General features: G+C 38.3%; 1 protein-coding gene across 6 annotated transcripts in view; it reads left to right on the top strand.

Annotated features, from left to right (window-relative positions):
- The first annotated feature begins 16,173 nt into the window (after positions 1-16,173).
- Positions 16,174-25,204, top strand: part of LOC119654393 — a 14,425-nt gene continuing 5,394 nt past the window's right edge. The window contains exons 1-6 of one of the 6 annotated variants that reach the window (XM_038059773.1): positions 16,176-16,577; positions 17,637-17,896; positions 22,609-22,962; positions 23,025-23,273; positions 23,467-23,626; positions 23,717-24,048. In XM_038059773.1, the coding sequence (XP_037915701.1) occupies positions 22,630-22,962; positions 23,025-23,273; positions 23,467-23,626; positions 23,717-24,048 (1,074 nt within the window). In that variant the 5' untranslated portion in view covers positions 16,176-16,577; positions 17,637-17,896; positions 22,609-22,629. The other 5 variants (XM_038059772.1, XM_038059767.1, XM_038059768.1 and 2 more) reach the window with 5 other exon arrangements.

The raw sequence follows: 25,204 nt of genomic DNA, 5'->3' as shown, positions 1-25,204 counted from the left end.
TTCCGCAAGCCGAATAGAGTTTGCTCTTGAAAACCTGGTGACCCCAACGTCGAATTTGTTGTGTGTAGTCATATGGCTACAGTGGGACATAAAGGGTTAAGGTTAAGTCTTGATGCAGTAGAATTGCTAGTGAACGTTCATTCGTAGTCATTGAAGTAGTCCTCCACATTGTTTTACAGTGAATTTATTACGTTAGGAGGCCAGAAAAGCCTCCCCGACTATGAAAAGAAATAAAGTCAAGCGCAGTTAATTTTTTAATTTAGCAGAAAATGAAACTTGATTACTTAAGGAAAGTGTAAGACACTTGTCCTTTTTCAGCCCCTATTGTGATTCTGCTAAAGATCTCGTTCCCTTATCCATTGACTATGAAACACAAATCTTCCAAATTGCGTGAAGATACAAGCCCTTTACTAACATACCTAATATACATGTAGCTCATTGTATGTTATAAATGCAGTTAAAATCACTTTTTTATTTTCCCCTCCCCTCCTACATGCTTTAAAAGTGACAACGCCATAGGGGCAGCTGTTATATTCAAGAAACGCCTAATTTGGCTCATGTTGCAGCCATATCGATGCTTGCGTTTATGTCGATTGTTTGGGCTTTTATTTTCGCAAAACCAACGATTCAATTTATCAAAATGTCATACTTTAGTATACACAATGAATTAGCATATTGCTATTTTTGAAAATAATTTCTTGGGTCAACGCGTTGTTGCCCTTTTACTAACGCCACTTGAACGTCTTCGATGATTTTCTGATGATCGATATTGGTGTTTGACATTTGCAAATAACTGCTTTTCCCGTAGTCTAGGAGTATAAAATCGTGGCTTAACTCCTGCAAACTGTTAAGTAAAATGTTTGGCACGATTTTTCCAAAAATGAAACCCTTTAATATTTTCATATTGATCCTAAAAACTAGTTTTGTTTTTATACTATATATTTTTAGAATGTGACTTTGTCCATTTAGTTGCGAAAATTCAAGCGAACGGATAAGGGTAGAAATAGTTAATCTAAAGAGAACTTCATATTCTCTTTGGACCTAGAATATTCAGTTTGGAACCCGCAAAAAGGGGAAGGTTGCCTTCAAATTTAATTTGAATTTCAAAGCATAATTTATTCAAGCCCAAATGCTTATGAGTGCTTTAAGTGTCCTAGTTGAATGGTAAATTGGTTTCAAAATAATGAAAATATAGATTGCTTATTTATATAAAAATGAAACAATTTCTCTTGATAAACATGTATAAGCGAAGCCGAAAATGAATAGGACATCTATATTGATTAGATATAAATTAAAATTAGATATACGTGTTATTTAAAGCAAAGATCGTCAAAAAGCCGTGTATATTTTAGTGATAGAAAAACAATGTGAAGAAGTTATTAGAGTAAATAAAATAAGTGTAGGTGATAACAAGGGAACTCTGCAACATTATCTCTTAACCATATACAACATGCAAGAAATATATAATAGATGGTCCAAATCATAGTGCAGTAAGATGAAAACAAAATATCAATGATTAATTAATGTAGAAGGAGAAACAAACAATCAACTCCTGCAAAGTATGTTAAATAAAAACTCCCACATGATTGAAATCTACAAATTAACTTTTCTAAGTCAAAAAAGAAAAATGCAACAATAACGAAACAGACAAAACACTTCGACAAATAAATTGAATCAAATAAATATTTAATAACTAATATTAGGGAAAATTTTTTGAAAATGTGCTCTCAAATCAACAATAAAGTGTATATTTGAAAGAATTATCCGTCATTTGTTAATTTCATTGCGACAATAGTGACAATATATTGAAAACAATGCAATTGTATATTGTAACTTTCACATTTCAGTTTTGTTAATAAATTATGAAATATCATTTAATAATTTACATTTCTATACTCGTGCTTACTATATAATGGATCGTAAACCCATATTACTTACATACTTGTATGTGCATTTTTTGTGCCACGCAGGAGTACAATTCGTAGGCACATCCGCTTCAGCTTGAACGTTACTCAAGCTGGAGGCAGTGTATGGGGGATTTTATCCTACTAAAAACCATCCACATCCCTTCAACCCTGTTACCACGTTCCACCATTTAAATATTACTTGAAATCAGACCTGCATAGTTCCGATCTTTTCAGCCTTCTATGCGCTTGTCTCTTAAGGGGTTATATACAGTTGTGATGGTCGGGAAAATTGAAAAAAAAATAAAATTTTGTTTAGGAGTTGAGGGATTCCTAAGTCCGCCGTCCACTTAATGGCGGAAAAAAATGTTATTGCTTCCTGCCAAATTGAATAACGATCGGAATATTAGGGCCGAAGTTACAGCTATTTATAACACGTTATCTCGCTGCCCTAGCTTAGTTGCAGCCACAAAAGAAGGTGGAGTTATAGACAGCATCAAATCGTATCAAGTCTGTAGAAAGAATGCTATATAGCACTGCAATCGATGACTCGATGTAAGTTGAAATAAGTTTTAGCATGACAAAATAAATTTGAAACTATAAACGCGATTACAATATCGTAGTTTTTCGGAAGTGCCTTCGCGGTGGACACTACTTACTTATTTATTATGATAAGATGCGGTTGTTGAACGGAGGATTTTCAGTTTTTTTAATTTTTTTAGGTAGAAAAGTCGAAAATTTAACACCTTGGAATTGTGAACATTTTGTGAAAACCATCTGCATTTTGTTATAAGTCGGCATTTTCATAAACCTTTGCCGAGCTATCGTGTCTACCGCAATTTATTTCCAAAAAAGCGCTCCAGGAAAACCGCTGTAGATCCGACATTTTCAATTAAAAAAACTTTTGTAGGCATTTCACAATATGATTTGACTAACAGTTGTTTAATAAAAAATTTACTAAGCTGTCGAAAAAAATCAAGGAAATGTCATCACCGACTACAACTGTTTTTGTTGAGGTCGTCCTTTCTATAACCCAGGCATCTGCTATTTCCTTTTCCACAATCCTGACATCTTCTAATACAATTGACTTTTCAAGGGTTGAAGAGTTCCGAGTATGCCTTAATCTTTTAGACAATGTCGGCATATGTTCTATACCTTCTTATCCGTTAATGATCTGGTTGTATGGTTATGGATTTCCTTTTGCTTTTGGCGAACAACTGTTAAAACGTTCCCGGAAGCATTTTGAGGTTTTGTTTTCAACCAGACCTTATTAAAATCGGTTCACTGGCTATCTGTCTGTCAGAGCATTTTTCTTAGAAAGGATGACACCTATTGAGAGAAAATTCTGCAGAATGGTTGGAACTGTTAACCTCCATATATGTGGTGAATTACATTGTTGTACATTGGACTTAAGTAGAGTTCTCATACAGAGAAGAACCTAACCTCCCTTAAGTACATCCTAGACCCGTAAAATGTTGCTGTAATATAGGCTTTAATATGAAGCAGCATATAAGAAATTTTGATGGATATCCTGCTATTATTAATACTGAGTATATCAAATTTGGCTCTTCCGCGCCAAAGTACTACTTCCTAAGAGATAACATTGAAAATGATCTTGATCAAATAAAACGCCGAATTCAACTCGCAGAGGTTCTGCTCGGTCCTGTTAATTTTAAAAGCCAGTTGCATACACAGGAAAGTAAACCTCCGAGTATATAAAATGATAATCAGTGCTATGCTATGCATGTGAAACCTTCAGGAAAGCTGGTCAATAACTTCGAGAGAAGGGTCATGAGGAGAATAACACAAGCTAAATGAGAGGACAATCAATAGCGAATCAGATACAACCATGAGTTGTACTAAATATTTGACGACCCTGAAGTCTCGGAATTAATAAAATTTCCCTGCGAAAATTACGATGGGCTGGCCACGTTCAACATATATAAAACTTACTCGGATACCTTATTAGGTATTCAGGCGAAGAGCAGAAGAACGAACTACGAGCTATATATATATATAAATCGAACCATCGTGGATCCAAATATTCTTTCACAAAAAATCATCAAAACCTGAAACGCCGAGTTTCCGGTTTCCAACTTGTTCTAGATTCGTGATTTTTAGGGTTTAGGTTTCCCTGACTTATTTTTCCAGAGGGTTTTATACTCTTCTCGTCCCTCCCATATGCCGGCCTGTCTTCTTACCATGGCCCCTTTGTTCCTTCATTATTTTATTTTTATATTATCATATCACCTTAAAACCGAATCTGACTGTAGAGCACAACCCTGATTTGCGCATGAATATGTTTTTCTAGCATTTGCACTCGCTGTGTTGAAAATCACATATTCAAATAAAACAGCATAAAATTAGCTCTAAAATAAAACAAGTCGGGAAACCGGAAGCTTGACGCTTCAGGTATAAAAGGTTTTGTGTTTCCCTATGTGAGGAGCATAACGTAGTTCTCCATTGGCTTATAGCATTAACCCGAGATATTGAAATCGCTCAGTTCACCATTGCCAGAACTGACCGATTTAAATATCTCGAAGAGCAGGTTACTGCCATTGCCAGAACTCAGCGATTTAAATATCTCGAATCAATGCTATCAGCCAATGGAGAACTGTGTAATGAAATTGTTTCACGCATTAATGCATCCCGGATGAAGTGGCATTCCCCAACTGGTGTTCTTTGTGATCGACGTATCAGCGCACATCCCAAATCTAAAATTTACTGCAATGTCGTTCGTCTGCTGCTCTCTATAGTTCTGAGTGTTGGCCGACTATAAACGACAATGAACGGCGTCTTGCGGTAATGGGGACGAAGATGTTGCATTACACTGGTGGCGTGACACGTTTTGATTACGTCTGAAATGAGAATATCCGCGATCGATATGGGTTTGCACCGATCGTGGAAAAACTGCAAGAGAGGGGTTTTCGCTGGTGTGGTCACGTAATTCACGCTAACGAGAATTCAACAACCAGTATTGGTCAGAACATCGAAAGCAATGGTAAGCAACCAAAAAGCCGGTCAAAACAATGGTGGCTTGATGCGCTGGATGGGGACTTAAAGGTCTCGAGATTGCATCCTGATCAGGCATTTGATAAAATAAAATGACGAAACCGATCACCACGAGTCGACCCCGCTTGTGAACTGAAGGCTGAAGAAAAAGAAAAAGATGTGAGGAGCGACGAGTGCACGACAGCTCCGTATAATATAGCTAAAAATTTCATTGCCCTCTATTTCCTAGAAAGCAATTTAAATAAATCATTTGTGTTGATAATGGTCAACCTCATACGCTTCACACTCTGAGTTTAATATTATTAGTAAATGCCAACAATTTAACCAACATCAAATATAAACAAGTCGGGAAACCGGAAGCTCGACGCTTCAGGTACGAAAGGTTTTGTGTATTTCTTAGTACGTAGCACGTAATATATCCATATATTATGTGAGAGTATCCACTTTCGGGTGATATTGACATTCATAGTCTTCAATTTTCAAAGAAGCAATATTATAACTTTGTTAGTAATAGTGCGATTTCCACCAAACTTGGTAAGATCATGCTCTATATTATAGCCTATATTACTGCAAAATTTCATGGTACTAGCATGAACTTAAGGGGGGTTTCTAACCAATTACAAAAAATTGTAGTAATATACTATTATTAACTTTATTTAAACAGATATCGGCATGGAAGGTATTTCGGAGCCCAGGCACTATATAGTAGCAGCCTCCTGATTTTTTTCAGATTTTTCGGTTTGGTAGTTTCTGAGAATGGCCCCCTTAAAGAAGTGATCCCTTTCAATCCCCCACGCTCCCCACCCTTCCAACGAATGTCAAAACTAAGATCGGTTTTGAAAAGTACTAATCGAGACCTTTAATTTGATAACCCACATGAGTATATTTGATGAAAAAAAAATTTACACACCCTTTTTGCATGTATGGGGACCCCCCCTTAAATTCGACGTAAAAGGATGTAATTCACTGTATGCGTGAGCGTTCACAATTCCCACCTTTCTACCAAATTTGGTGTCAATCGCTATAACCGTCTCCGAGAAAAATGCGTGTGACGGACAGACAGACAGACAGACAGACGAACAGACAGACAGTAAACCGATTTTAATAAGGTTTTGTGTTTACACAAAACCTTAAAAAGAACTGCTCTCGCTTGTTTCATATTTCATCTCATTCTCGTACTCCATTTTTGGTTGTACATACATCCTGTTGTGTTGATTGATGACCGGCACAAGCGAGGTATTCGACGTTTATCAGTGCATAAGAAAAAGAGTGAGTTGTGTGGAAATAAAGGTACACAAGCTAAATGTGACTAGGAATAGGATTTGCCAAATATTGCATGAAAATCGAAACGTTCAATATGCTTCGTGGATAGCGAAACTTTGCCGAAAGACGCCAACTTGGAGGCAGCAATTCTGTCAAGTTATATTTAGCGATGAAAAAAAATCTAATTTGTGTGGCCGCGACGGTAACCGAAGGTATTGGTATGATTTACGGCGTTCCAGGGAGAGCCGACATCGACGCAAATTTGGTGGGAATGAGTCATGGTTTGGGCTGGATTTGGACATAATGGACGATCGCCGCTTTGCTTTATATCATGCAATATATACGTAGAACTATTTGACAATGCGCTTATAGAATATACTGGAGAAATTTATGAAGATATCTAAACTTTTCAGCTTGACAATGTCGCCATTCATAAAGCGGTGGTTACCATAGACACTTTTAAATTCAAAAATATACCCGTACTGGAGGGACCAGCCAAAAGTCTAGACTTAAATCCAATCGAAAATTTATGGAATGTAGGATTTTAAAGTGGCTCTGCAGGACGAATAGCGGAAAACTGATAACAATCTCCTAAAATCAGTAATTGATTCAATGCCATCTTTACTTTGATATTTTTAAAGTGTACCCCCATATCCTTTTCCAACATTTCGAGAAGACAATTCGGAATGCAAATGCACTTCAAAGGTAATAAATTAGTCAAACAAATTACTTATGATTATTGAATATACAGTTGCTCTCGAAAACCGATCACGATTCATTTATGTAACATCGACAGACACAAGTTTTTGGTACATAAGTTTTATTTATTCAACATAAGTATAAACTAACATTCTATTGAATTTTCGTTAGCATTTAGAGACGAAAAGTTAAAGAAAATTATAAAAAAATAAGCGTGATCAAGTGATGACTTTCAACCTTTGGGAACTTATTCGCGTTTGCTTCTTCTTGTATCCAATTTTTGCGTCCAGTATAGCCTTAATTTTCTCGGCATTCTATCAACAAGATTCTTGAACATGCTCTTCCATGCTTCCCGTTTCTCCAATAACCGATCTGTTTAAGGCTCCCCGCAGGTGTCCAGTATGCTTAGAATGATTGTCTTGCTGGAAGACAATATCCAAATCATTCACGCCGAATTTTTCTGCAGGTGCCAGGAGTTCAGCTCTCAAAATATCAATATACGACGTTGCAGCCATTTTTTTGACTATACTGTAAAGGTTTCCAAGACATGTCGTCATCATACATCCTGACATTATTATGGAACCTTCGCCTACTTTAAGGATTGAATTCACATGCTATGGCTGCAATTTCCAAGAGGGAGCTTTCCATTCCCGCTCTCAACCATTCGACCCCAAACGATTGATTTTGCATCCGTCGGACCTTTTCCCAATTTTCGACAGTTAGTTCGTTGTTAATACTTTCTTGCGAAATCTAGACGTTGCTTCATATACCTCACTGATAACAAAGATTTTTTTAGCTTTGGCTTTTCTTCGTAAGCCAACGTTTCGCAACGTGAATTAGTTTTACTGTTATGGCCATATCTAAGTATGAATTTGTGGAGAGTTAAATTTGAATTACACTTTTCACCTTTTTTTTCATCAACATCAGAAAGAATTTGAGCCCACTTCCTTTATTTTTGGCTGGAATATAACCATTTTTTGCGGATTTTACTTATCAAACCTATGACTGACCTTACACGATCAGATTGATGAAATATTGATCGTGTAAGGTTAGCTTGTCGATACGCGTCTCAAACATGAAATTCATCGATGGGACACATTCTGTTTGTTTTTAAAAACTTAACTTTTAATATATTCATATTTATATATAGTCAAGTACTGACTACATCCACACGGTATCTGAACTCAGGCTCCATATAAGGAACAACATCTAACTATAATATTATAATATAATGTGCTACATTCTCTGAAACAAACATTTTTTTCATATTCATTATGCACTAATGACCCATTCAAATTTGTGCAAACAAAAGTGAATTTTTAGTCATTATCTCTTTTCAGAGAAAATGAATATTGGGGTACAGAGAGACTCAAAGATAAAAATGGTTTGTTTTATTACACGAGCTGATGTTTATCTGAAAGAGAATTGGTTTTTGTAGATAAGGAATGTAGATGCCCCTCAACATATTTTAGGCATTTATAATACATATTAAAATCTCGGAATCACTACTTTTTTCCATGTTCTTGTAAAATTGGAAAAATTACATGTAGTCCAACTTTTGTTGCAAAAGATTAGAAAAACCGAACCAAAGTGTAATCAGACCACTCATTTAAACTATCTTATATGTACATATGCCATCGCAGTTCCTAACTTCTTAAACTTGATTGCTGATAAGGTTTAGATGACTGCCTGCTGATTATCTGATTTTAATATAATTTAGTTAAATTCCTTTCTTCTTGTCCTCTGGAAAACGATATGTCAATATGTTTCGACATCTGTGATTGAACAGATTGTTCGCTCTTTTACAACTAATAATTACTTTATCTTCATATAAGTGCCACAATTGGTTCTAAATTAGGGGAAGTGATATTTCCCTGCAGCGATAAATAACTCTACGGGATGTTCGTCAAACCTAGCGGCTTTGTGCCGCTTGACCGTAGGGATGGCCGAGATGGTTTCCCTTTTGTTTGGAATAACAGTCCATATCCGTATATTAGGGTGACTAGCCATTTCATCCTTCTTGTGCTGCTTCTCGTCGTGTATGAGGAGTTTACCGTTACTTTCCCTTGAAGGACCATCGAAATTATCTAGGGTTATCCAGGGCTACCACTGGAAGGTATAAGTCTACTTGATCCAGACATGGACAAGGATCGTTTCTGGCCTTTGCCGAGTTAAAGGCGATCAGGAACTTTGCCTTGAATATCCGAACCCAACCTCAAATATACATAGAGAGCTTGCTCGTTATTTCGAATGTGTTCATTCGCGGCGTCATTTATTGTGCCACGCGTCAATTGACAAAAGGTAAATTTTCAATAAAATAATATTGTGGGTTTTCTTGTATCAAAAGTTGGTGAGTAGGAAAAATTAAAAATATTTTTCTATTTCCTATCAATTACAATGCTTTGTTGTGTGGATGAACCTGTGAAATTTTTAGATTGAAGAGATTCTTTTTGCCAAATTGCAATAGAAATTAATCGAAATAAGTGGGTTGTGGGAAAAAACCGACCTAATTGTTCACCGAAAATTGATGGAAGGGGGAAAAGACAAAAGCAAAAAAAAGAGATAATTAAAAATTCGTCAGCCTTTAGCTTTCATCATCATCATCAACGGCGCAAAAACCGGTATCCGGTCTAGGCCTACCTTAATAAGGAACTCCAGACATCCCGGTTTTACGCCGAGGTCCACCAATTCGATATCCCTAAAAGCTGTGTGGCGTCCTGACCTACGCCATCGCTCCATCTTAGGCAGGGTCTGCCTCGTCTTCTTTTTCTACCATAGATATTGCCCTTATAGACTTTCCGGGTGGGATCATCCTCATCCATACGGATTAAGTGACCCGCCCACCGTAACCTATTGAGCCGGATTTTATTCACAACCGGACGGTCATGGTATCGCTCATAGATTTCGTCATTGTGTAGGCTACGGAATCGTCCATCCTCATGTAGGGGGCCAAAAATTCTTCGGAGGATTCTTCTCTCGAACGCGGCCAAGAGTTCGCAATTTTTCTTGCTAAGAACCCAAGTTTCCGAGGAATCCATGAGGACTGGCAAGATCATAGTCTTGTACAGTAAGAGCTTTGACCCTATGGTGAGACGTTTCGAGCGGAACAGTCTTTGTAAGCTGAAATAGGCTCTGTTGGCTGACAACAACCGTGCGCGGATTTCATCATCGTAGTTGTTATCGGTTGTGATTTTCGACCCTAGATAGGAGAAATTGTCAACGGTCTCAAAGTTGTATTCTCCTATCCTTATTCTTCTTCGTGCTTGTGTTTGACCAGTGCGGTTTGATGTTGTTGGATGATTCGCCTTCGGTGCTGACGTTGCCACCATATATTTTGTCTTGCCTTCATTGATGTGCAGCCCAAGATCTCGCGCCGCCTGCTCGATCTGGATGAAGGCAGTTTGTACTTCTCGGGTGGTTCTTCCCATGATGTCGATATCGTCAGCGTAGGCCAGTAGTTGGGTGGACTTGAAGAGGATCGTACCTCTTGCATTTACCTCAGCATCATGGATCACTTTCTCGAGGGCCAGGTTAAAGAGGACGCATGATAGCGCATCCCCTTGTCGTAGACCGTTGTTGATGTCGAATGGTCTTGAGAGTGATCCTGCTGCTTTTATCTGGCCTCGCACATTGGTCAGGGTCAGCTAAGTCAGTCTTATTAATTTCGTCGAGATACCGAATTCTCTCATGGCCGTGTACAGTTTTCCCCGGCTATGCTATCATAGGCGGCTTTAAAGTCGATGAACAGATGGCGCAACTGTTGTCTATATTCCAACAGTTTTTCCATCGCTTGTCGCAGAGAGAAAATCTGATCTGTTGCTGATTTGCCTGGAGTGAAGCCTCTTTGGTATGGGCTAATGATGTTCTGGGCGTATCCGGCCTAGCAAGATAGTGGAGAATATCTTAGAGATGGTACTCAGGAACGTAATACCTCTATAATTGCTGCACTGTGTGATATCTCCCTTTTTATGTATGAGACAGATAATGCCTCGTTACCAATCGTCGGGCATTGATTCGCTGTCCCATACCTTTAGCTTTGCCTGTGACAATAAGACATGTTCAATAAGAGCAAAGAGGAATACATCAAATATAAAAAAGGTAGTCAGAATCTAACCTTTTACTTCGTCCGTTTTTACTTAGAAATTTGCATACTTATCCGGTATATATATTTCGATCCGCTTCCTTGTTTATTATTATTTTTTGTTGTTGTATGTTATTATTTTAATGAAATCAGTATTTATTATAATATGTGACTGCATAAATAAACGAAAGGAAAATGAATTAAATGATGTTTTAATAAATAAAATTTGTTACTGTCCGGTATAATTATTTCGCGCACTTTAATTACTTGAGTATACGAACCAGAACGTCCTAAACCATTTAAAATAGGTTATCATAGATATTCTGTGTTATGAATATAATTTGCACGTATGTACACTTTAATGCATGAAGTAAATCGAAGATAGGTGTACGATCAATTTATATACTTGCATATAGATTACAATATTCGGTAATAGGCAATGTTTGTCTCTTTGATCTAAGCATAATATCTAAGTTTTTAGCCATATACGAATGGAAAAATGTGCGTATAAAGTTTCTCACATAAGATGAACACAAAACATTTATACCGGAAGCACCAGCTTTGTTTCTGCTTTCTGAGTAGTTTTATCCGTGGTAAGGATGTCAGCTGTCATCCGCAAATGCCGCTATTTTGGGCTTCCAATCGACCAGTGTGTAGATTTACTGCCGGAGTAGAAATTTCACGTTTGAGATCGTCCTGCTTCAAATAATGCTCTGCCTGTGGATGTTGTTAGCCTCCATTCCCAGAATCCATTTTCAAATTAAAGTCTCCTTCTAAAATGAAGGAACTTTTAGGGAATTTAAAGGGTAGGGTGAATTTTTTTTAGGCTTTGTGTGAAATAAAACCTCATTAATCTCGATTCAATGTTTGTCTGTCACCTCCGATTTACTCGGAAACGGCTGAACCTATTATCGCAAAATTTGGTGAGAGTATGGTTTGGTTTTTGAGTCGTTATACATATATATTCACATACATATTTTCACAGAATGTGGAGTATCAAATGAGGGGGCTCAATTAGTACTTAGTAATTAGTATGAAACTGATCCAAGTTTTGATATTGGGTAAAACATAGGGAAGCTCAAATTGTAAGGACCAATAAGTGAAACATTCCAATATCTGTTCAAATAAAGGTCAATAATAGTATAATAATATATTTTACAAATTTGCCCGAAAACACCCCTTAAGTTCATCTTAGAAGAAAAATGTGGAAGTGTGCAGTAAATCGGACTACTATACAGAGATATAGAAGGCGAAAGTTATAATGCCAGCCAACTGTTGCGTCTTTGCACGCTTTGGAGTGGCTTCACCACGTGCAGCTCTCATATGACGTCCGCTTTGATTCTAGTGTGATATAAAGGAGCCAGGTTTCGTCCATTGTCACATATCGATGCATATATTCGGGTTTTTATGAAGGTAGAGCTTTAAACACTGCTCAGAATCTTCAACTCGTTGTTTTTGGTTGATTGTAAGTTCGCGCGGCACCAACTTTGAACATAGCTCTCGCATATCCAAGCCATTCATACACAATATGTAAAATACGTTCCTCTGCAATCTCGATCAACTTCACTTTGTGGTCATCTAAAATAATTTTGTGGACTTTTTTGATGTTTTCGTCTGTAACAGCCTCTTTATCCTTTTCTGTTCTGGGCCAAGTGCCCTTGGGGTGACTCACTCGTCAGGCATCTTGGGAGAGTGGATTCCACTGCAGCAATGCAATTGGGGCTCCCCCTTAATGTCTGACCCATTCATTGCCACTTGCGTCTTCCAATCACAGTGCGTACGAGTATCAGGCCTGTGCGTCGACCAAGTTCTCCGTTTGAGAAAATGTCTTACGTTAAACGTTAAATTATTTAATACTAGTAGCGCCATCTGTGTGTTAGCCTACGAAATGTTCAACCTATCTTTTATGTATGCGAAGTAAATCAGAAATATGCGTACGTTTAATATATATAAGTACAGACATATATGTATGTACAGTAATCGATAATAGGCAATGTTTGTTTGATTAGGGCAAGCATAATATCTATGTCTGTAATATTTTCATACCATACATCTTGGAGTTTGAGGAAACAAGAATATTTTGAATTTTTGGCTATATACGAATGGAAAAATGTGCAAAGAAACTTCCTCACATAAGATGAACAGAAAACCTTTCAACCCGAATGGGGCGGGCACTATATTGCGAAGGTCTTCACATCTTTCTTTAATATATATATATAGCTGCGCATCAATAGTCATAAGCTGTATTTTTCTTCTTTAATATTCTATTCCTCGTGATGTCTGATATCTCCTTGAACAAAGATTGCAGTTCCCCCTCTGGCTGCGGGCTGGAATGTGTTGTATGGTATGAGTAAAAGCCATGGATTTTGGAGTTGATGGATGCCGTAAAGTGGCTTTCTAACATAAGCTATATGTCTCTTGTCAGTATAAGAAAAAATTCTAATTCTTGAAGGTATTGTTTGCAGTCCATTTGCATTCCAGGTTATGATTTTCAGGGCATTTGCCATTTGCTTTTCTTGTTATTTTAGGCCTGTCAACTTTTTTGAATTATCAACGTTTTAGGAATAAATAAATAAAAATAATTTAAAAAGTATATATGTGTAAATATACATTGAATAATAAATAAGCAGTGAACTTAGATAAAATAAATATTTTGTAATACTTTAGACTTTTTTCATGTGCAATATATTTACATGTGTGCGGATAGCTCAGTGGTTAGAGCACAAGCCTGTTGTACGGAAGGTCGCGATTCAAATCTCACTGGTGGCAGTGGCGTATATATCCTGATTTGACGTCGGATACTAGTTGACTCAGCTGTGAATGAGTTCCTGATTCATATCAGGGCAATAATCTCGGGCGAGAGCAGTGCTGACCACATTGTCTCCTATAGGGTACTGAAATCATGTGTCCTGAATGAAGTGCTCTAACACACTTCACGGCCCTGATTCAATCGGATTTTTGCCCCAACGATTGTTACTATTATTATTAATAATGGCTCATTCGCGAGTGAATAAATGATCTCTCGCTGCCGGCGCTTAAATTTTAAAAACTACCCTTGATTTGCCTTAAAATCATTCACATTTTTATTATAGTATATTTGTGAGAAGATCCCTTCAAAATATACCTTCAAATAAGACAGTTTCTTCCGGGTTGTGTACTTTTCATATCTTCGTATTTTACTTATAAAAAGTTTTTATGGAAATTGTCTCACAGTTACTTGATGTTGTAAGCAAAAAAGGAATATACAAAATATTCCTTTTTTGTCTTAATTTTGGAAATCACCAGCTTTTAAACACTAAACTGCGTTGCTCACCAACTAGCCGAAATAACTTGTTCTAGTTTTTTAAAAATGCAGCGACTTTCAACCATTGCTAATCGCTTCTTCGGCACACATGTACATTCAAGCTGAATGCGCATACTTTATAACGGTTAATACAGATAGCATTAAAGTTTTATTGTTTCTTGCAAATATCTAAACAGTGACAATCGGCAAAAAACAAAATGGAAAGAGAACTCGGAAAAGTCAACTTTTTACAGTTTCCTGTGTTGGCCGAAACTTTCTTAACTTTTTCGTATATAGCGGTCCCATTTAAATGCAAGATACACATCCAACGCGAATCTTCTTTAAATGCACGAATTTTTTAAGCAACATGCCTTTGCTTCAAATTTGTTCTAGAATTTGGTTGATAATTGCAAAATTCCCATAAGTGCAAAAGAAATTTTAGGCGAATTGGGGTTAAATGCAAATTCAAGTTACTTCGTTAAACGAATGATAGCAGTACCATGCTACACACACATGCGCATATTTTTTTTTATATCTATTTACTGATTTGCTGTTGTTTTACTGATTTCTGCTCTTTTTGGTGATGATTTTGAAGCCTTGAACTTTGAACTTATTCAAATCTACATATTAACTTGTTGGTAACGGATCGCATCCCTGTGCTTAGTATTTTTAAAAGTCCAATGTTAAAAGAAAATGCCATCAAATTCATTCAAATGTTTAACTTTGATCGTTTCTGGGTGGCTTGTTAGGTGGAAAGCCTGTGAATGTCTCTTTTCATAAAGCGAGCGAATACGAAATTAGCTGCACCTACAACGCGGATGAATCGGCCCCATTCCATTTAGTACTTTCTTGAGGTAGGTTAGCATATTGGAACGACAATGCCCCTAGGATAAAAAGGTGCGTGCAAATGCTACCGTTGCTTTGTATATGCGATTTCGATGGGTCTGATAAGCATGATCGAAAGTGCAAAATAATTTCACTCCTTTACAGGTAGACAGTCCCTGTACCATATTATAATTCAATTGCTCCTAATAGTCAACACAAACTGCAGCAAAATAAACCTTTGTCAATTTTAGAATTGTTTCCCGCCTCCAAATACAAGCAGCTTTATTCAGCCACTCGATCGAGGAATTATAAATTGTCTTAAAGCATATTACCGTGCACATTTGGGATGAAAGCAACTTTTAGCGTTATAAAGTGAAATTTCCCTGCAAGATTTTGCAAAAACAACTTCCACCCAAGAAGCTGCAAAAGTTGCAAAAAGATTTCGGTGGTTAGTTGCTCCCAAAATACAAAACTGTTTCAAAAAGACAGGGTTCATCAATCAGCTTTCGTTTGTTCACTATCTGTCGTCAAGTCCTTTATTTAAAATGTTTTTTACATTTTGTTTTTTCGGTCACTGATGTTATCTTTGGACTACAATCGTGAAGGTCGTTGAAATTTTCGAATTGAAATTTGCGCCAAGGAAGCTTGCACCGTGGAATTTCTAGAGTGATGTGCTCCCTTGAACGCGAATTTCCCCTCGATGAGAAGTCGAAATCAGCGCCGCGAAACTTCCCGTGGCGGCAACTTTTTTGTCTGTGCACCTGTCATCGCGGCTGTAAACAAATGATATGGAGCGGACTGGGAGTGAGTAGTCAGTTCGAGACTCGATGCTAGCAGCTCTCTTACATTCCACACTCTCCATGCAAGAGAAAATCGCGAAGGAGAACATCGAAATCGATCGGAATAACTAACACTTCGAGTCTCACGAGAGGAGAGCTGGAAGACACGATGTTAGAATAGGATAGCTGTACGGATTTCCCGAGAAATCAATTGGGTAGGCCGAGACAGAGCTGCAAGTAAGTGACAGTGATAAGTGAATGAAAGAGAAAAGTTGCAAACATCGAAAAAGTGTGGAAGAAGCAGCACAAAGAGGAAGCGACGAGACAAGAAATTTCAAAAGGGTCCACCAGCGAAGCTCGCACAATCGCTCGACACTTTTCAACGGGAGCCGTGGCGGGGCCATTGTAGTTTCTTGCTCGGTAGTCGTGCACTTGGGGTTTTCAAGTGGTTTCCAGTGTTCGGCAGTAATTTCCTTAGGCGAGTGGCGGTCGTGTGTTGGCGAGGCCATTCTACGGGGCCGTGCAGTTTCGATCCGCTTAGGCAATCGCTGGGAGACATGACGGGCTTATAGCGAAAATCGCGAAGTGAGGAAAGGAAATCGAATCGCGTCTCTAGAGCGGAGCCTCAGCTCGGTCGCATCTTGTTTGTTCTTGTCTCGGTGTTCGGGGCGAAACGACGGCAGGCAGAGTTGGTGTGTGTGGAGTGCGAGCCGAAAGCAGCAGGAGACAAAGTTTGTGTCGTTCCTGAATTCATTCTTTGTAACCCTTACGCCCGAGAGTTAGGCAGATTTTATACGGGGACCCAAAATGGAACGATTTCTCCATGGCTGTGTGAATTTCTTTGATATTGGATTAAGTGGATTTGTGGTTTTCAATTTGAGTTGAACCGACATCCGTTGACAGTGACTCTGAGTTGATTCTCTTGGCTCTCGCCTCTCTCGCTCTCCCGTCCAAGTAATGACAGTGTGTATGTGGAACAGTGGATCGTAGAATGGTCCGCGAGAGGTGTCGTGGTCGAGTCGGAGGAGGAACATCAGAAAAGTAAATCGCTCGCTGCGGAAGAGTGGGAAAAGGAATCGACGCTAATTTCTAATTTTTCCGTTTCCCTTTCTGTTGGCTTTATCGTTGTTGAAATGTGAAGATTGGGTGCAAGTCGGTATGAATTACTGGTGGAAAAACGGAAGAGAGGGCTGGTCGGATGAGGAAGAACGATAGGCAGGAAAATCGTGGAGAAGTAATGATTCAATTGTGGAGTTGGTAACAAGTTGAAAGAGGTTGAACTGGAGTTGAACGGTTGGGAAAGGGGAAAGGAGGGCAGGAGGAGGAGGAGTGTGACGGTTACTAGCAGTGCCCGTGAGTGGAGGAAGTCTTGTCAATTTGGTAGCTAAAGTTTACATTTTCGGGGATAGGCAATTCAATTTCGAAAGGCTCCCCTGCTCCGCACCCGAGTAGTGTGTGCAAAGAGTAGTTGCCCTATCGGGAAGCTTAACTTGTAGTTGGCATTTATTACTGCAGTTTTCGGGCCCGATTCTGGGCTCTTGGATAAAGGCACGACAAGTATCGAACTTGAGGATTACACATTACACACTTGGCATCGTGCGGCCACCATTTGTGTGCAATATCACGGCCGAGTATTGCCTTCTCGCTAGTGAATTTGTCTCCGTTCCAATAATTGGGTCCCATAAATTACCACAAATTACTTTCTCGTTTGTACATATCTAGCTATCTACCTCTAGCTGCTCGCTTGGCCTGTGTAATGTATCTTGTTTGCTTATGTTTCTTTCTTGCAGGTCTACTTGCCTCCTGTGCGTTGAGTTGTTACATTCGGGTTGGAATCGTCGCTCTGAGGGAGGTCCTTTCGTTGACTCGAAAGAAAGTTCCCTGTTTGGATGACACGGTTGCTGGCTCATTGGCTACCGTGATCTGCTTCAAAGTGAATCGGCTTTCCGGATGTGGCACAAACTGATCGTTTCTGGATATTCCCATTAGTAGTTACCCCCGGAACGGAAGTAACGAAAGGGGAACTAGAAGTCACGTGAGGCGTTTCTTGGTAAGTAGCGAATTCCGTTTTAGTATCTTCATTGAAATGCAGATTGTTGATGAATTCATTTTAGGATTGATTCTACATAGTTAATCGACTATGTTAGATTACCACGAAATGAAATTTTTCCGGCATCCTTGTAGTGTCTAGAGGTTTTCCATCTTTTTCTAGATCCCTGTCTAATGCAATTTACGTTTATGGATCCTTGAGCATAGCAACGATCTCTATGTTTACTAAAGTAACTGCTCTGCCTGATCTAATTGAAACTTGATCATAGATAGTATTAGAACGATAGTTGGATGACCTTTTCAAATTTCATTCGCTTTATATTGAATGTAGTAAAATCAGATTTTGAACAGTTTATCAAAAATCGATTGATGCTACGAGAAATCAAGTTTAGCTTCCATGTTGGCACTTTAATTTTTGGTTTATGCTGGTTTAAAGCACTACTTTCATCTAGAACCATGAGTGATAGAAATGTCGTCCCAAAAGATAAGCTGTTTAAAGAAAGAAATCCTCCACTGTACTCTTTTCACGTTCAGAAAGCAAGGAATTATTATCGCGCAGCCGAAAAAAAACGATATCGGTTGCAGGATACAAGTTTATCGGACTCCTCTTTGGTGTGATACAAAATACTTCGCCTGGAAATAAATTCACAGCTGAGGCTTTACATTGTGTCTTGATTACCTGAACCTCCAATCACTAATTTTGATAATTTGATCTCCGAATTTATACAGATTTTACACAGACAAGTTGATCCGCTATGTGGAATGTAGTTTAAATGGTAGCCTAGTAGCCTAAGTCACTGATAATATCCGGAGGATCATTGCAGGTTATTGTCGACAGCAGAGGTAAACGATTTATAATTTGACGATAACCAGGTTACGATATTATTTGATGTTTATCCTAAAGAGGAATGATGTAGTTGCGCGTGTAGCCAAGCATACGTGTGTAAAAGTAATATGGCCTTTGAAAGGCGATGCCTATATTCCCTACATATTCATCAATATCAACGGCGCAACAACCGGTATCCGGTCTAGGCCTGCCTTAATAAGGAACTCCAGACATCCCGGCTTTGCGCCGAGGTCCACCAATTCTATATCCCTAAAAGCTGTCTGGGGTTCTGACCTACGCCATCGCAGGCAGGGCAGGGTCTGCCTCGTCTTCTTTTTCTACCATAGATATTGCCCTTATAGACTTTCCGGGCTGGATCATCCTCATTCATACGGATTAAGTGACCTGCCCATCGTAACCTTTTGAGCCGGATTTTATCCACAGCTTGATGGTTATGGTATCGTTCATAGTGTTCTCGGTTATTTAGGCTACGGAATCGTCCATCATCATGTAGGATACCAAAAATTCTTCGTAGGATTCTTCGAATGCGTTGTTCGCAATTTTTCTACTTCCATCAGTTTGCGCCCCTGCAGACGTCTTCCAATGTTTCTCATACAATTCAAGTGCCACTCATTTCCCTTCCTTTCGAGTCTTTCCCATTTCTTCTAGGTGGTATTCTATAGATGATCGATCGATCACCAACGCGTCAACAAGCTGCCGCAGCATTTCGCAGTGGTCTGCATCGAATACTGCTTGCAATTTTGGCAGATTGGCAGACTGTGCCTATAACGCCAGCGATGTCAATAAGTTTGGTTAACGTGGAATTTATTGACACGATAAAAAATGAAGTCAACTTAAAAAGATTATACACAGGATATGAAACTGCCTAGGCAAGCCTTGAAATTTTGTGGGACAAAAATATAGCGTCCAATGGGCGGGGCTTTTCAGTCAAGGTCGTAGTTGCGTTCGCATTGGTTTCTATTTTTGGGATGGTGTCAGTGCATCTGGCCGCATTGGATATAGACATTTTCCAGCTTGGTGCCAAAACCAGTCGTAGAAGGCGGCGATCTGAGTAATAGTGCAATGACACTTTATCAATTTCCTATACAATACAAATTTATATATTGGTTGTTTATAGCTGTTTGCTTAGTTACATAGATTCGCACACACAGAAGTGCTATAGAAACACGATACATATACATTACCATTTGTGCAGAACGCACTGCCATCTTGACTTGGATGATTCATTTTTGTCCTGCTTTTTTGACAACTTTCACCTCCTGTGTATAGTCTTCTTGAGTCGTTAGATAGCTGGGACATAGGCCTTTCGGATGCAGTATTGCCACATGTAGGTCCAAAGATATTGTCATCTAGCGGTAATGCGAGCAGTCATTTTCACACACCTAATAAAGTAATGTTATTAAGCGATGTAAATACGCGCATTTGGATCAAGAGTTGGTTTATGCTGGGATGGCCGTTTCTCTTATTAATTTTAGGGTTAGTTTGGAAGTTTCTTGGTCTATATAATAAGCATAATAGGCAATAAATAAATCTTTTAAAAATGTCTAGGGCTGAGTCAGTCCGGAAGATTCCTCATGATTAGCGGAGTATTCTTTTTTATGGTCTTCGTACCACATCGAAAATTCAAACTCACTTAACTAGTTCTTCCACCAATTCGGTATCCCTAAAAGCTGTCTGTTATCCTGACCTACGCCATCGTTCCATCTCAGGGAGGGTCTGCCTCGTTTTCTTTTTCTAGCAAAGATATTGCCCTTATAGACTTTCCGCGCTGGATCATCCTCATCCATACGGATTAAGTGACCCGCCCACCATAGCTATTGGGCCGGATATTATCCACAACCTGACGGTCATGGTATCGCTCATAGATTTCGTCGTTATGTAGGCTATGGAATCGTCCATTCTCATGTTGGGTGCCTTCGGAGGATTTTTCTCTTCAACGCAGCCAAGGGCTCGCAATTTTTCTTACGAAGAACCCAAGTATCCGAGGAATAAATGAGGACTGGCAAGATCATTGTCTTATACAGTAAGAGCTTTGACTCTATAGTGAGACGTTTCGAGCGGAACAATTTTTGTAAGCTGAAATAGGCTCTGTTGGCTGCCAACAACCGTGCGCGGATTTCATCGTCGTAACTGTAAGTGCGGTTTGATGTTGTTGGTTGGTTGTTTTTTGGTGCTGACGTTGCCACCATCTTCTTTGACAGGTAACCAGAAAGGTTACTGCATCAAAATAAATTTAAGAAATTATGCATTTTTTAAATTACAACATAATAAAGCTTGCAGAAATATCCATCAAAGCAATAAGCATTTTTATGCTTTGCTCTAAACTAAGAACTCGCATAATAAACAGAACTCTTTGATTTATCTTTTATTTGTCTATTGATGAAATTCGAGAAATTTTCTCCTAAAATCAACACCTCCACTTTTTTGCTGAGAAAAAAAATATCCTCGTCGCATTCTTTGCACGTTATAAATTAAGCAAGACAGGTGGTGTGTTGACGTACTTAATAATTTAGGATTACTTCCGGTGCTTGCCTACGAGTGGATCCTTTAATTCCTCATAAAAAATCGTGTTATCGATAGCCAAAAGTTTAGTCCTGAAATGAGTCCCTACCTGTAGCGTCGTTTTGGCGTTTTTTGCTTTATTCAAATTGTTTGTTGAAACTTGTCTTGATGATTGGAAGCTCAGTAGATTTTTGCTAATTTTATCATCTCTTCGTTGGCAGCAGTTAAGTTTATCGACCTCAATCGTCGAATTAGATTATCATATTATGATCGGCAATAGATTTTAGAATTGTCTCCAAGTAACAGCAACAGAAATAAGTGCCGATTTCCTCCCTTCATTTGATGGTTGAACACTCCCCTTCGATTGTGTTTTATGTTTGCGCCTTCTAGGAAAAGTACGAATGGTACGCGTTTTCTGCTAATTTCCATTTATTTTCTAAACTGGATAATTTGTTCCATTTCGATTTGCCATACCAATGTAACGTCACAACAGCGTTTGGTCGAGCTCGATTTTTTCGAGAATATTTTTTTGGAGATGTTTGTATTTATTCAATTTGTAATCGATTTTCACCATAAAAGTGATTTTAAAATTCGGAAAAAATAGTACAATTACTACAATATTTTATCGATTTAATCAAAGAAAAACAATTTGTAAGTTCCCAATTCCATTTCCAAATATTTCACAAAAAAAAATTTAACTTTTAGGTTATGATGGCATCGATCACCATCACTAGAATAAACGTTACTTATTCATATAAAATGTTCGATGTGCTCGATTTTCTGTTCATCAATGCATTCCATTTACAATGAGCCATTTGATTGGGAAGCGTGGTTTATATGATTGCTATTCATCTCTTGGTGGACCGTTCGCTGAAAGGCCCCTCAACTCCTCCTAGGACTTCCCCAGACGTCCGTACTCCTATATTGTTCTGCAACTAGTGCTTTTGGAGCGATCCACTCGTCGCCCATCTTGGGAGAGCGGGTACCACTGAATGGCGCCTTCCTTGAAGAATTTATATTGTAATTAGGTCGTATTTGTTCGAATTGCAAGCAATTGGGAGTCATTTGTCTTATAAAAATTATTATAAATCAGCCTAGTATGTTATTTTGGAAGAGAGGAACTGAGATATCATTCTTAGATTGATATTGTGTTGCTTTCACAAAAAGGGAAATGTACACAATAGCATTTCCTGTTAGATATTATTCTGATAAGTGCGGATTATTTCTTATTTATTTCTTACTGATTATGATTATTCATTTTTGGGACATTTATAGTTGAAATGTTTGCATAAGTGCTCGTTCTAGCTAGTTATATAATTATATGTACGCGTTATATATTATATATGTGGTTTATTTTGTTTCAGATTCTTGGTATTTAGTTGAAAATGGTTTCAACACGTCAAATGAGCACAATAGCGTCCCAAGGGACGCCTTGCGAGGATACTTGCACCCGAATTTCCGTAAATACCAGACAATCTAACCAGGCACTGTCTGGCATGACATGTCCATCGTCATCTTCAAAAATCTCACAACCTTGTACAAGTGTTGTTCTATCATCTTCGCTAATGCAATCAAGAAACCACGGTAGCGTTGAAGATGGCGATGTTCGGCGCTCATCAACTCAACGTGAAACGTTAACTCTTTTCGATCTACCCATGGAGATTTTAGATAAGATTTTCTCCTACGTAGGTTACAAGAAAGTGGGTCAGTTGCGAGTGGTAAGTGTTATCATATTAAGAGTATTCATCCGACTTGGGAATAATGATGGTTTGGTTTCCAGGTTTCAACGCAAATGAATCAGATTTGCAGTGCCATTTTGAATTCAACATTTTCGAAATTACAAACGCAAATGCTGACTCGTTTTCAGACAGTTAAAGGAAAAATGCCGCGGCGTGAATCAGCTCGACGGAATCATCCCTTAGCATGCGAGTGTGACATTATTGAAACCTGTTATATGAGACTCTCTTTACTGCAAATGACTTTCGGCAAACATATCGAAAGGAAGCATTGTTGTTTCTTTCCTGGAGGGGTAATTATTTTCAATTATATTTAATAAAGTGTTGGCGTGGATAATGACATTCTCTTGTCAGATTCAATACAAAGTATTTTCTAGAAAACATTGATTTAGTTACAGTTGCTTCTAGAAAGCAGATTATTTTGTTTAATTAGAATGTGTTAAATCAGGATAGGAATATTTTAAACTAAATATGTGTTACTTTTAGATATTGGATGAGGTTTACAACGTTTTGAATTATATTCGTACCACGCCAAAGCTGGAACGGCCGTTTAAGGTAACTGACGAACTATTTGACCTATCTACTATGGCGATGGAATATTTTAAGGAGCATATAGAGCCGAACCTTCCCAAAATTGTCTACTTTAGTAAGGATTTTATGAATTTTACATGTAATTATAAACTTTTCACGGCTTTTATGCATATTCTAAAATTCATTATTAATTATTTATTAACAGCAAAAAGTAAGCAAACGTATTCGTTGAAGACGACATCAGATTTATCGGATGATTCGTCTCAAATGTCGTCACCTCCTCAAAGCAATATGGTGTTACGAAAAGGTATTCGTAAAATCAAGCAAGGAATGAAAATGTACAACAATCAACTTACGGTGTTGCGAAACGAACTGCGTAACTGTAAACGAAAATCATCGGAACAGGGCAAGCAGATAGCAGAGCAACAAAAGCTTTTGGCTGACCAGCAGAAACAAACCTTGGAATATGCTAATCGTTTGGATGAAAATGATAAAAAGAATGAGGAAATGTCACGTAAATTTTCGACGCTATTACAAGTAAGTGTTGATTTTTAAATTGCAGTTGACACATATAATTGTGATTTAATTTTGAAAAGTATGAAGTGAATATGTGGACGGCTTAGTGGTTAGACCTCTAAGCTCTCGAAACAGGAGACTGGGCTTCAAATTTCTCATAATGGAAAGATTTACATTGTAAGCTATTGAAATCATGTCAGTCAAGTGAAGAGTGAATGGGTACCTGAGTCAATTTAGTGTAATAACGTCGGCAGAGCACAATGTCCATATTGTGCTGTAGGATACCTTTGCGGTTTCGAATGAAAGTCCCTCTAGCCGATTATAAGGCTTAAGTTCACGATTAGACTATAACATAGTATTTCCTGTTCACTCCTTGGTGGAGTATAGGGCAACCACACAATCAGATTGTTCTTCAGTTTCATTACCATCACACTTACCGTTGTGCAAGTGATAAGCTCATTGACGGTTTCGTCCAGCATTTTGCAAGAGATCAATGAGTCTTATACAAATTATATCACAGAAGACACTCCACGGAATATTCAACCGGCCCAAGGTTGAAATCCTGCTCAGTGCAAATCCTTTTTTGCGGCCTGTGAATCTTCCAAAAACATACGTTTTATCGCCACTAGGTAAAGGTACGAGCGAAGCTTCTTGTGCATTTTGTGTTCAGGCGTTGTCTCCGCCAAAACCGTGCAAAAACTGTCCTTGCACATTAATTGTCCTCTTTTCATCACATTGTTTCCATAACTTTTACGCTTGGATCTGCAAATCAATTATATGACAATATGTTAAGGATTTGCATTAATTTCTCACATTTACAAAATAGAAAACATGTTTGAAGCCACCGATGGAGACAAATATTCGCGCCAACATTACAACACTATTATTCTAGTAGTAGTATAAATAATGTGCATTAAACACATATTGATCTTTCCGTTTTTATACTTTTCGTCGCGAGGGCGTTTTACTTGTCGAAACGTAATGCAAATTGTCGAATTGTCCTTTCACGTAACCACGAGAAAAACTGAATGATTACCTTAGAACTTGGAATCGTATGCACCACGTAGCTAACATTCAAACTAGCCTAGTGGAGTCGCATGAAGTGAGCCAATTACCGCATTTTCTTTCCCGCCTTGTGAGAATTTGAAACCATTACAGTGAATAAATGAGCGCTCCG

Source organism: Hermetia illucens, chromosome 4 (assembly GCF_905115235.1).
Source record: "Hermetia illucens chromosome 4, iHerIll2.2.curated.20191125, whole genome shotgun sequence".
NCBI lineage: Eukaryota > Metazoa > Arthropoda > Insecta > Diptera > Stratiomyidae > Hermetia > Hermetia illucens.
This window is presented reverse-complemented; position numbering and strand designations above follow the sequence as displayed.